The sequence below is a fragment of the Ixodes scapularis genome, unplaced genomic scaffold (genome assembly GCF_016920785.2).
Source record: "Ixodes scapularis isolate PalLabHiFi unplaced genomic scaffold, ASM1692078v2 PGA_scaffold6__148_contigs__length_123643588, whole genome shotgun sequence".
NCBI classification, from domain to species: domain Eukaryota; kingdom Metazoa; phylum Arthropoda; class Arachnida; order Ixodida; family Ixodidae; genus Ixodes; species Ixodes scapularis.
The window spans coordinates 42,500,939-42,513,979 of NW_024609881.1; the positions used below are offsets into that span (position 1 = coordinate 42,500,939).

Consider the following 13,041-nt stretch of genomic DNA (forward strand, 5'->3'; position numbering starts at 1 on the left):
AATTCAGATTACTCCTCGATGCAGACACTTTTGCGGCCTATATGTGAACTTTAAATAATCAATGGTTATTTTTTACTAATTTTTAAATTCATTGCTGCTCCAAAAGAACTAGAACACAGGCCTAAATATGGCATTCTCGTGGGAACCAAGGACAGAAGGAGTTAGGTGAACCTTAAAATAGAACAGTGGAGTTTAGGTCTGCCACTTGTTGGGCAGTTTTAGGGTCGAAATAACCAAAACCTGGTTAAGGAATATCAAGCTAGGTCATTCAAAAAGATGTTTTAGATTTAGGGTTCTAAATTTAGCAATTAAAACCAAAGTTTGTCCCGACAAACTGAGCTTCTTGGGTAAACAAAGTCTGCTTTAGAAGTAGTGCATGAGAAACGCTATTTTGCAGCCAAGCGCCGCAAAGTATGAGTCACCTTCGCGGTGGCCACTGGTATGGTCTCGAGTAGGTCTTAACCACAGGAAAGTCCCAGGTCGAATCCTTTCCCACGTCGATGTTGCGGTCTCGCTTTTTTCAGGCAGAACAGGTTTCCAGTCACAGAACGAATAATCGAAGTTACATCCAAGGTTGTGATCCCCTGGAAAGATTGTCATGTGTGAGTCTAAAATTAAACAAAATATCGAATTCAAACATACAAGGGTGTATTTATTTTATTCCCTATTTATTTAGTTTATTTCTATACTCTATCTCACCAGCTGCTCGCGCTGCTTTATACGCCACAGGCGGGAATGTGAGAATTTTTAGGGTCGGGCTTAGTTTTAAGATGGGAGGGGCGGGGGTAAAGCGGCGTTGGGAATAGAAGGAAGACTTCCGCAAAAGGTTCCGTTGTCGCCCCTGTATCTATGGTAATGCACCACGACTCTATTGAGATCAAGAATAATGCAGAGGAGAGCAGGCAGCGGGAGGGCCCCAGTAGCAGTGGATACAGATCACAAGAGCAGAGACTACAAGTTTTATTTTTTTCTGACCATTGAAGGACTGTCATCAAAACCACTGTAGTAGAGGAAGGTGCTCATATAGGGTATTGACCGAAGAAGTAAATTTTGGTGCTATCGACTATCCTTCCAAAAAAAAATTCAGAATAAAAAAAAACTAAAAAAAATCTGAATCGTTTTTGCGTTAACGGTTGCGCGGTATCTGAAAGAAGGCACGCGAATGCCGTTTCACACAAAGTTAAACATATAATTTATGGAGGGTAAATCTTTAAGGTGGCGAAATCTTAAAAATAGAGCAATAATGAGAGTCGTGCATCGCTTTTCCCCAATACCGATCTTTGCGTCATTGGCACAGTGGTTTACGAGCTCGCTCCCAGGTTGAGTGCTCAAAGGAAAAGCGCCGAGATCTCCATAACACTAGCAATATTAATTTCAGAAAATATATGAACCTAATCTGTTTCATTTTGTACGAAGAAACAAATAAACTTCTTATGTTTAATAAAATATATCTAAAACCAAGCGATTCTTTGTGTATTTTTGTCTTCGCTATCTGTTCGCACATCCCTGCCGGAGGCGTAGGGACCCGAGAACAGATAGCAGACGACGAAAGAAAACAAACAGTCGTCTGCTTGATAAAAAGAACTTTTAATACAAAACATCCTCGCATGTTTTAATATGTAATAACGAGTCAATAAAGAAGGAATTTCGTATGCAACATGCAGAATATTTTGTTCGGAAGTCCAAACCCGTCGGTACGCGGCTAAAGAAACTTCAGAGAGTATTCGTTGTCCGTGTTTCCCTTCTGTTTTTCCCTTTGCAACAAAGACACCGCTAATGCGCTTGCGCGCTACTAGCCTTGCCTGCGCAGTTCGGGGGTTTGCACTAGACTGCGGAAAGCGCACTTGAAAAGCGGAAACGATCTACCAAAACTCCTTAGTACTGTTGTGCGGTGCACTTTTATGTTAGGATTGCATTATTCCGAAAGGAAAACGGGGGGTATGAGTGCAACATGGTGTGTGCAGTAACGTGGGCATGGGCTTAATACCTTAGTAGGCTAAAATCGAAATTTGCAGCGACATTCAACTTAAGAGTCCTATAAGAATGCATCAAGTGCAATTTTTAGGAACTACACTATCCTTTCTTCAGAAGACGTTACGCAGGCGCGGGGTTCTCGGAGAGATGACATCAAACTACTTCAGAGCTGAGGCCTGAAGGCTAAAATTGCCCGAGAAGTCGGTTTCAACGCAACGCACCACCTTTTGCCCCCATTGAGTCGTGCGCTAACGCAATGCCGCGACTTGTCGTCACCCGGGCACCATCCGGAGAGAGAGTGCCAATCAGGCGTTATCCCCCAAAGAGTAACTAAATATTATTACTCGTCACTTGCTCGAAAAGTAACTAAATATGTTGCTCGTTACCGCTTCTCGAAAGGAACGAATTATTTCACTTCAAAAGTAACGAGTTGCTGTTCTTGGTATTTTAACAACCAAATACACCACTCCTTTCGCACCATGGTTGATTGTCTACTTTTCAGTGGTTGTTGCACTTAAGCAGTAGGTGCCTATCAAAGTTTTTGGGGGTTCTGTTTCCCCGCTTCTTTGAAAAGAGATCTCCGGCAACGCTGAAGAGTCGTTCTACTGACGCGCTCGAAAAAACGGCAGTGTTGTGTTTTGGGAGAGCTGACGAATCTGCGATTCCCCGCTCTCTCTCTTTTGTTTTCTCTGCTTAAAGTTCGAAGTTCACAGTGGGCTGTGTGCCTTCTCGTCTTGGCAACCTCAGGGTTTACATTCTGTTTGTACCCCTATTATAGAAGATTTTACCAACGAGCCTTGGTGTGTTGGCTGAGTGAAGGACATTACCAGCCGTAAATTTCGACTGAGATGTTCAGCGATAAACTTTGCTATACTGTCTTACTGTTAAGTTGTCTCTCGGATTGCCCGCCTGCCTTTGTCGCTATAGATGCATACTCACGTTTTAATTAAAACGAGGCTGCTTAAACGGGGTTGCACACGATACTCCCTAAAATTAGCAAAATACCGTTACACGTTACTTGGCATTAAAATAACCAAATACGTTAGGCGTTCATTTTATAAGCACAGCAACTAAATTCGTTACTCCTTACCGAAAGGAGTAACTAGGTTGAAGAAAGTAGTTACTAGTAGCTTGTTACGTTCATGTCCGGTGCGAATGTGGCGGCGTTTGACAGCCAATAAATAGCAGTGCGCGTGTTTTTCTTCTTGTTTTAGCATTTTCGCCAGTCGTATTTTTCTTGACCGCATCATTCACGCCATTGTGTCAATCGTGTGCCCTTGTTTCCCTTAAATATCTTCAACAGCATACCGTTTCCACTTAAATGTTTCGATCCTCGAAGGCTAGAAAATTGTATTCGAGACTAGAAGGTGACCGCGTTCCTGTATTATAAACTAAAATAGTTTTTGTGATGCTTGGGTGCGAATGATCCGACGGAACAACCTCGTCAACGCTAGCCCCACCAGGAACAGAACTTGACCGTTTTTTTTTAATTATTGTTATTGTAGTAGACAGGGGAAAAGGTGACATGGAGGCACACAAGACTGGAAGTAAAAGTTTGAGTGGTTACGCGAAAATTAACATTTCGATATTCGATAAGCTTGTCCTCCTTGGTCCTTTCCGAAACAAACGCACGTAATAGTCATCCGATTGGAGTGTACGACTACGCCTCCTTTGGCGCACGGTTATGGCATTTAAGCACTTTTCAAAGGCTTCTGAGTTGGGTAAATGATTGAAACAGACTACTTTCACTCACTTGTCAACTCTCCTACCATCGTCGCTCACGTTTTCTGTTACTTACTCGAAGGTGCATTTATATTCTAGGTGCGCGAGCTTCATTTCAAAGACACTGAAATGATTCGGGAAAATTCCCACCTTGACGACACAAACTGACGCGTGTTGGCTCCGCCCCTAACTTGCCTGCCCCTCAAACCTGGAGCAGTTCAGTCAGTGTTCCCGGGGTGTCCGATGTGCGTGTCAACGGTGTATACCACGAGAGAAGACCCGAACCCAAGGAGGAAGCGGATGGAAGTCGCTACTAAGCAAGACGGGGTTGCACAATTGTTTGGTAGCATCTATCGTTGGGCCTGTGGGGTTGTCTTTGATATTATTTGCTTGATGAAGTTTTGTTAAATACGCGCTATGAATTTCTGAGAGAATGGCGAGTTTTAGTACACCGTGTTTTCCCCTACGCTAAGCCCCTCCGCCACCCGGAACTCTACAGCCAAGGCCATCGGCGCGCAGGCGCAGTGGCGGTTTCTTCGTAGCGGAGGGTTAGCGGAGGGGGAAACACGGTCTACTAAAACTCCCTATTTTTTTAAGGTAAAATGTACCCAATTTTCTTACTCGAGCTTCTCGTGCGAATGGTTCAAGCTGTGGGAGTTCCTCTAGTAAAATATGCTTGCGTGAACACATATATTGTTTTCTAGTATCAGCATTGCTGTTCAGTTTCACTTTCAAAACAAGTCACAAAACTTATGTGGAAATAAAAATGACGCACACAAACATTCCAGAGCAAAACATTGAGTGTTTCCTCAGCTATATGACAACTTATATGACTAAAAGTCAACATCTTCGACAGAAATTAGTTTGGTTTCGGGAAAAAAAAATCGAAAAAAAAAATCTCAAGCCAAAAGCTCGGAAACAGATAGTTCCCGGTGTTTCGGGGTCGACTTTACTCCTTCTTCAGAGCATGACTAAATAGAATGCGACGGCGAGAGCTTCGAACTCTTCTTCCGCTTCTAACAAGTTGATCTTTTGTTAGCGAGACGCGGGCCCTGGACGCAAATGAATGGTAAAGCCTCGAGGGGCCTGTTAATGTTCACCGGTGTGTTCTGAATATGCCACGACTCCAAGAAAAGAGGTTTTCGGATATTTGTCTCTTTGTCGCTGGAAGTGCCCGTTCCCGAAGTCAATCTGATGATCAAGTACCTCACAATGCTCCGCGACGGCGGTACGCTCGCTATTGAAACTGCGCGCATCCTCTGGTGCTGGCGCATGCGTTCGGTAAAAAATTTAGTTTCACCAATGTATGAGGCGGGGCACTTTGCACACGAATCCTTTAGACCACGCCTTCTGCTTGCTATTTTGGTACGCGATCCTTTGACCTTGGTATCAGCCGTCCTAATGTTGACACTGGCTTGTTGCAACATTTGTATCCCTTCTTTTCGGAACACGCGCGCCAGTGTCGCGCTCGTCCCTTTTACATAGTTTACGCTGATGCGCGAGATGGGGCGGGGTTGTGTGTCACCCAGCGATCCATAATTATTACGCGAGCAACAATGTCGACGAGCGACGCGTTGAACAAAACTCCTTGTGTAGCCGTTTCTTTGGAGGTCACCAAGTAAGCAAGGATGGTCTCTTTCTCCTTTCTTCTATTTTTTTCCGACGAGCAGATGGTTGATGCTCAAGACAGGAGAGTAGAGACCACTGACGCCTTGTGACTCAAGTGGTGGTTCGAGTTAATGTCAAGGTAGCGTTCGGTGTGGGTTGCTTTCTTGCAGGCCATGAATCTCAGCTTGTCTCCTTGCCTTTTTACCAGAGCACCAAGGAACGGCATAACTCCATCTCTCTCGTATGCTACAGTAAAATGGATAGCCGGTTTTATAGAGTTCAGGTGTGCCAAGAAATGGGTTACCTCTGATTTCTCCCCGATGCAAGAACAATCATCTACATAGCGCACAAATTGTTCTGGCCTGTTGGCGTAAGTGCTTAGCGCCCTCTGTACAACCACTTCCATTGTGAGGTGTGCCGTTGTGAAAGAAATGGAGGCGCGCATTGCCGTCCCGCTGAATTATTTGAAGTCTTCACATTGAAATTGAAGTATGCAGTGCCAAGGCAAAACTTGAGAAGGCGGCATTGTTCATTCACACTAAGGCTGGTTCTGGAGCCCAATGTTTCGTCCTTCTCGAGGTCCTCTCTGGCTGTAGCAACTGCTAAGGGACCTGGCACGCTGGTAAAGAGTCATACAACGTCAAAAGGCACCAACTTGTCATCATCGCGGAGTCTCACTTGCGAGGCACGCTCCATGAAGTGGCCGGTGTTCAGCGCATGGGTTGGCGTGTTTCCAACGAAGGGAGCTGTAGTCCGGTGTAGTTTAATTCGATAGCGCCCGGAGGGGTGAGGTCGCAAAGTCTACGATAGGTCGCAAGGGGACGCTAGGTTGGTGGGTCTTGGGTAGTCCGTAGAAGCTTAGCGGAGAACCATTCCTGCTGATTAGATGGAAGTAAAGGGCTTTCCATTCTGTGTATTCCTTGAAAATGTCAGACACCTTGTTCATGTTCCGCTGAACTTGGGATTTTGGGTCTTTCTTAAGCCTTTCATAAGCTGTACTGTCGAGAAGATCCCGTACCTTCTACTGGTACCTCTCGCGGTCCAGAACGACGCTCAATTTTCTTTTATATGACGGCAGGAGCACAATCTCAGTATCCTCGCGGAGCTTCCGAAGCGCAGCCGTTTCATCACGTGATGAATTGTGGTGTTGCCTTCGTGCAGGTTTTGAAAGGGTGCCTATCGCTTTAACTCGTACACCTTCCCGGACGCTAGGGTCTAGGCGCGCAATGCCGTCCTCCACCGCGGCAACCATTTTTGGCAAAGAGGGCCGGGTCTTGGTCATGTCGAAGCCGTGGCCTTTTGCCAAGACCTCGCAGGGGGGGAGCTGTATTGAAGACAGGTTCGTGAAAAAAACTGGCGGTGTCAGCTCCTCGTCTTTCTGTGTGTTTTTTTTTTCTTAGCTTAGAAAGTTTCTCTTCTTGAGATTCCTGTCGTTTTTCTTTAACAGCGTAGGCGACGCTGGAAGCGAACGACTGCAGCGACGGGGACACACCGGGGACGCGTTGTTGGAGCTGCCTGCGCGCGAAGTGCAGGTCCAGTTCTTTTCTCCTTAGAGCAGTTTAGCAGTCGTGAATCCGATTCACGAGTCCCATATCATCCTTCGGGAACGCGGACGTGATAGGCACGGACAAAAAAAAATCCGAAAACGTCTGTTCTTGGGGCCGTGGCATATTAACAAAAAAAAGGGAACATTAACAGGTTCTTTCGGACCTTACCCTCTACTTACGTCCAGGGCCTGCTTCACGTTAAGAAAACATCAACTCGGTAGAGGAGGAAGAAGAAATCGAAGCTCCCGCTGTCCCATTTCATTTAGTCAATTCCTAAAGAAGGAGTCAAATCGACCTCAAAACGTTGGGAACTGTTGGTTTCTATGCTTCTATCTTGAGATTCTTTTTTTTTTGGACGTAAGAACTATTGCCTGGACGAAAGGTTTCTTCAATTCATGTTTTTGTGCCTTCTCCTAAAGATAACTGTGTTATGGAACACGACAAAGATTGAAGCCTGAAAAGTGCAAAAATATGCCTAACTAGCCCAAATAACATCACAGTCGTCAAGTGCGGTGGAAGCGTCAATAATGTTTGTTTAGTTGTTACGGGTGTTACGCTGAAAACTCTCTAAAGGTTTTTAATCGGGGTGGTATGGTCTAAGGATTCGCGGAGCTCTTGCCAACGGTACTCGTCCCATCCAGTTCTCTCGCGGTCTCCCTCGCTTCTCTTGTTAGCTTCTTGACTTCTTCGAGGTGTCGCTTTATTTTGCTTCTGCACTTAAGTATCGCTTGCAGTCACTTCTCCCACAAGCTGAGGAGGTGCATGTCGGGGTCCGGGAACTCGTCCACGACTTATCTTCTGCCGTTGCTCTTCACGTAGCGGTGCATAGCAGCTGGGCGATCTGTGTCGCGTCTGGGGTACCTTGGATGTCTATGACAATTGCTCACAGAGTCACAGAGTAAGTCGCAGAAGAGACCACTTTCGTTGGTCTCTTCTGCGACTTACTTTTCTTGTCCCCGATTCGGAGTTCTGTGGTAACCGGTAAGTGGTCACTGTCCTATGTGTCTTGCTCTGTCGTCAATAGCTTTCTTGCCATGCTCGTCGGATCGAGGGTAGCCTCAATGGTGGAGTCCCCGCTTCAGAGGTTGGGCGTCAATCGCACTGTGCCTTTGAAGTCGTTGGCCTGATCTATCTCCGATTGTTCCAAAAATAATTCGAGTTTTTTTTCCTTGCGGGTCGTGTACTGTCACCACATCGCCGTCGTACCAGCCTTCGAGCTGGACGTTGAGATCTCCTCACATAACTATATAGTCGTTCGGGTATCTTGCCTTGAGTTGTAAAATGTACTTGAAGTTCCACTTGACCTTACCCCGCAGGTATTCTGAGACAACAAGGATTCTTTTCTTTACATCAGGTAGGGCAAGCCTCGCTGCTACCACCTCCTGGTCCGCCGTGCACCACTCACCCGTGTCGAACTGGATGTGCGGTATTCGCTCGTGGACGTGCACCGCCGCTTCTGCTTTTATACTCTCCTCATAGACAGGGACGGTTCCTTCCGCCCCGCTTTGCCTCTTCCTGCGAACTATCGAAGGATAATAAAGTCCCCTGTATCCTGAAATCAAAATTCGGTTGGATCTTGTTTCTGGGAGGAGCATAACTTCCACATAATTATTCCCCAGGCGCTGTCTGAGTTGCGCCTTGCGCTGAACGAGACTCCTGCAGTTTCATTGAAGGAGCTTTAAGGGCATTTCATAAGTCATTTTTCTGCCCTATATGTTAGATCATGGGGCAGCCGTAAGGAACGTTGAGCAGAGTCCCAAGAATTTCTGCAGCATCTGTAATCGCTGTGTCTGCGGTTGCTTTTGCACTTGCTGAGACAGTGTCAGGGGCAGCTTCTGCTGATATAATTGCTGTGTTACTTGGGCTACCGATTGTTCCTCTGATTGCCGCAACTGCAGTTGCGTCTGCCATTCCATCTGCTACGCCTGCCGCTGAGTCTGTTCCTGAATTTGTTGTTGCTGAGTTTGCAGCGATTAAGTAAGGGCCCTCTTGTGCCGTCTTCTTCTTCACGTGTTTTCCGCGTGCCGTGAATTTTCCCAAACAGTGTACGTCCCATGATGTCACGTGACGTCACTTTCCTGCTAAAATTAGCGGAAATCGCACGGACGAACGGATGAACGGAGAGAACTTCGGCATTACTGTTCCGCAAAAAGTTAAAAAAAAAGTGGAAGAAACAGAATTGGAGACACCTTGCCGGCGGTGTGTAAGGCTATTAGGGCTTTGCTGTGCACAATTTGGCAGCAAGCACAATCCCCAACTTGGCACTTACCGCAGTTAAGTTCGTCGCTGCCATCTCCACAGTGGTCGACATAATTGCATACGTCATACTTAGAAATGCAGACACCATTTTCACACTTGAAATTATCTTCGCATGGCGAAGGATCGGGGACTGAAAATAAAATAATTATTTCAACAAAAAATGTACATCTCGCCTCCAAAAAAATATTTTAATAATTTTTTTAACACTAAAATAAATGTGCATCGCCTAACGCCAAATATGCCCCCAAATGTGACACTATCGGGCTAGAGCAGATGTGGAAATTTAATAGCATGCCGTTATCTTCAACAAATCTCATTTTAGTATAAAAATGGCGCACGTTCTAGTCAGCTGACGCCATTCCTCTTAATTTACTGTCCGCCAGTTTTATTTATAAAAATTTGCAAAAATAGGATGGAACTTCTGAATTAAACAACTGCAAGCTCTGAAACATTGATCTCTGGTCCAGACCGCTGGCGCTACATTTGGGCGTTTGGTGCTGTAGTTTATTTTTTCAGTGAAAGAAACATATTAAAATTTCTTTTGAGGAGGCACCCTGCACACAGTTTAGACGAGCTCATTCGCCGGTTTTAAGTACCATCTGAGACGATTGTCCGAGTGCGATAATAAAAGCGGAAAAGTTATCACGGTACAGAAACCTCTGCTGCGTATACTTACGCGGCAGGTCACAGTTGTCATACTGGAGGCCGTCTATGGCGAAGTACCCGTCGTTTGCAGGATACTGAAACTCCCTGAAGCGAAGCTTAAGAAAACAAAATTTGCACAATATTATTCATGATGGTAAACACCAGGGAGGACGGAACTCGTCACACGCAGACCACACTCCATGTATAGTTTGGGCTATTTTTTATGTTAGCCACAGACGTTAGCCAGGGAGAGGCCAAACGAATAAGTGCGTCTTAAATACGCAATCTTATATGGTTCTTACGTGACGAGCGACGTCAATGAAGCAAGCGGTCATAAAGGTGTGTCATGAAACCATTGTCGTCCGGGCGTGTTTTCCTTGAGCGCCTTGCTTCCAGAGTAGCTGCGCTACACAGCTAAGGGGCTCCGTAACCGACCGCTACCACACCGATCCAGTTTCGACCTTTACATAACTTCATGTGTAACCTTAGCGTCTTTCAACGCTCCCGACGTGTCGCTGCTTTATGACACCCGTTCATGGAAGTTTTTGTGTAGAACACGACTCATAAAACACATCCGGTGCTAAGAGACACCCCAAGAAGCGCGAGGTGCAAACAAAAGCCTCGTCGCATTGGTAGTTACGGGCCTGCATCAGTGGGAAACTCCCCTCTCAATATCTATTCATATCTTTAAATAGGTGCATGACACGTGGTTCTTCTGCTGTTTTAATGCACATACATCGGTATGTAGGCTGGTTAACACTTGCACTGGTTACCACCTGAGAGGCTTGAAAACCGCGTTTGAGGGTCTTGTGACTGCTCAGGACCGGCTGTGCTTCTGTGCAGGCCGTCTAAGCAGTAACAAGTGCATGAATTAGCCTTTAAAGTGACGCGGCGATAATTTTATTAGTCTCCAAGGGGAACACCACTCTTCAGCACAAAATGAACAGCACCGTTCAATGCGTAAAAATAAAAACATAAAAATATTACAAGGGTAAGCTTTGATATGCTTTAAAACGCATTCATTATCCTCGACGAAAATAATCCCTGGAGAAGGGAAACAAGAGCTACAAAGGACAAACAGAAATCATGGAGATTTGTGCTTGTCCTTTATCCCTCTTGTTTCTCTTCTCCAGGGATTATTTTCGTCATTTTTGTCCGGCTCGGATGCACCTTTGCATTTCATTAATTTTAACCATAACCTTAAATTGCAAGCCTTTTACCCTTGTTCATGTTAGACTGGTGGCAGCTGGAAAAACCAGTTCTTTCTACTGGTGTTTAACCCCTGGTTAGTTCAGTTGTAAGAGCGCTTCACTGGAAATGGAGAAGCTCCGGGGTCGATGTCCGGACCAGGCGGATTTTTTTGGTCGCGGACCAGTCACATAGCTGTGTTTGGAGATTTGTTTTTGTCCTTTGTCCCGCTTGTTCCCCTTCTCCTAGGATTATTTTCGTCATTCTTGTCCAGCTCGCTTGCTAGTTCCATTTATTGGCATTTTTATTCATTATCCTTTTTTCATTTTCTTACGGTGATTTCACTGGCGCTATCTACGCGCTGAAAAAAAATTGGAACAGACCGAAAGACACAGAAACAACTGGAGGAAGGACACAAAAAAAGCGCTCACATACAGCTCTTCTTTTTTTTTTGTTTCACTGCATCAGAAAACAATAAAAAGAAGAAAACAACAAAAAAAAAAAGCCCGACTTTTTTTTATATAGAGCCACCCCGAAAATTTGGAATACGAAATATTTACGTCGCATCTTGATCGACTCTCTCCGGACAACAGTGCATTTTTTTTTTTCAAAACGACAAAACAACAAACAAAAACGTAGTGTGACGTACAGGCTAATGCATTCTGTAATGTTGGATCTTGCAATGCACGTTAAAATTACAAAATGCATAATATCTACGCTACGCCGTAGTGCACGTGCATGTTTCGTTTTGGTTAAAAACACTATTATCCGTAGTGAGCCGATCAAGTTGCAACATAAACCCATATGATCTTAGTGCAACATAAAGATTTCTTATTCTTAATTTCGTTCAGGAAGTTGTAGGCAGGGGAGGTGTGAAACATATCTACGACTGAACATATTTTGCAAAAAATCCTGCGACAGCAACCATCATTAAAGTTGAGTCCCAATTGGGAATGCGACCGACTTACCTTAACTGCTCCAGTGTAACGTCCGAGTACAGCCTCTGCAATGTTCCAGGTTCTCTCTGGTGCCTTGGGTGTGACGGAGTACAAGCTCCAAATGGTCATATCGTGTCCGTTCACTTCAAGGTCCAGGTCCATTTCAAATGAGTCGTCTTGAATTCAGGCATTAAAATAAAATATTGTCAGCGACCCGCATATCCAAAGGGCAAGGCAGTCAAAATGTAGCCGCAAAGTAGTTATAAAAATTTAAATACCACGATAGATTGCCGAGCTTCAAATATTGTTTGGACTTTTATTTATGGAAGCTGCGCAGGCCGGTCGAGCATTTTGTCGAAAAATGTCACGGAAGCACAGCACTTTAAAAATAACCGCCACCTTCAAAGCATGCACCAGGGAAAAGAAGCGCCCAGAAATCCGGTTTTTGGGTAAAGAGAGAAAAATGCCCGCGGATATTCATCGCAGAATATTAAAGCAGTATGAAGGCGCCTCTATGTCACTTCAACAGGTGCGTCACCGGTACAAAACATTTAAAAACACAGAGTCAAGTCTGACTGAGGTGCCTTGCTCCAGCCGGGCTTACACTTTGACAATGACGCATTCAATATAAGAGTTGAACAGCTTGTGTAGGAAAACTGCCATGTCCATATTAATGCAACGGTTGAAGAACTGAACAGTGGTAACGGCGCTGTGCGGCACCGATTTTATGATATTCCGTAGTACAATAAAGTGTCCGCCAGGTGGGTACCAAGACAACCTACACCAGACAGTAAGAGCGCCTTGTGGATGCGTGTGAGACAAGGTTCCGGCGTTATAAATCCGGGAGAGATAATTTTATTTAGCTCATTCACGCTGGGTATGAATGTCAAATCCACTATGCCCAGCCGGAGACAAAGCGGTCAAGCAGAGAATGAAGGCACACTTCGTCGCAAAGATTAAATAAGTTCCGTGCAGTGCCTATGCAGCACAAGGATATGCTCATGGTAATCTTGGACAATGGAAAGCTACTAGCCAAAGTTGACATTCCCAAGGAATTCAGCGTACAGCACGCGGTATTCAGAACTGCTCCATAATATTCCAAATACTTGATCAGGTCGAAGCACCATGGTTTGCTGACTATTAGTGTGTTGCTGCAGAAC

The 13,041-nt window shown here is 45.1% G+C and overlaps 1 protein-coding gene across 1 annotated transcript in view; it reads right to left on the bottom strand.

Annotated features, from left to right (window-relative positions):
* The window catches only part of LOC8039626 (MAM and LDL-receptor class A domain-containing protein 2), a 297,389-nt gene that overhangs the window by 105,054 nt on the left and 179,294 nt on the right, over positions 1-13,041 (bottom strand). Inside the window, exons 36-39 of the mRNA XM_040210496.1 lie at positions 11,912-12,057; positions 9,787-9,871; positions 9,121-9,240; positions 423-584 (exon numbers count right to left, since the gene is read on the bottom strand). Of these exons, the coding sequence (XP_040066430.1) occupies positions 423-584; positions 9,121-9,240; positions 9,787-9,871; positions 11,912-12,057 (513 nt within the window). The remainder of the gene's footprint in view (positions 1-422; positions 585-9,120; positions 9,241-9,786; positions 9,872-11,911; positions 12,058-13,041) is intronic.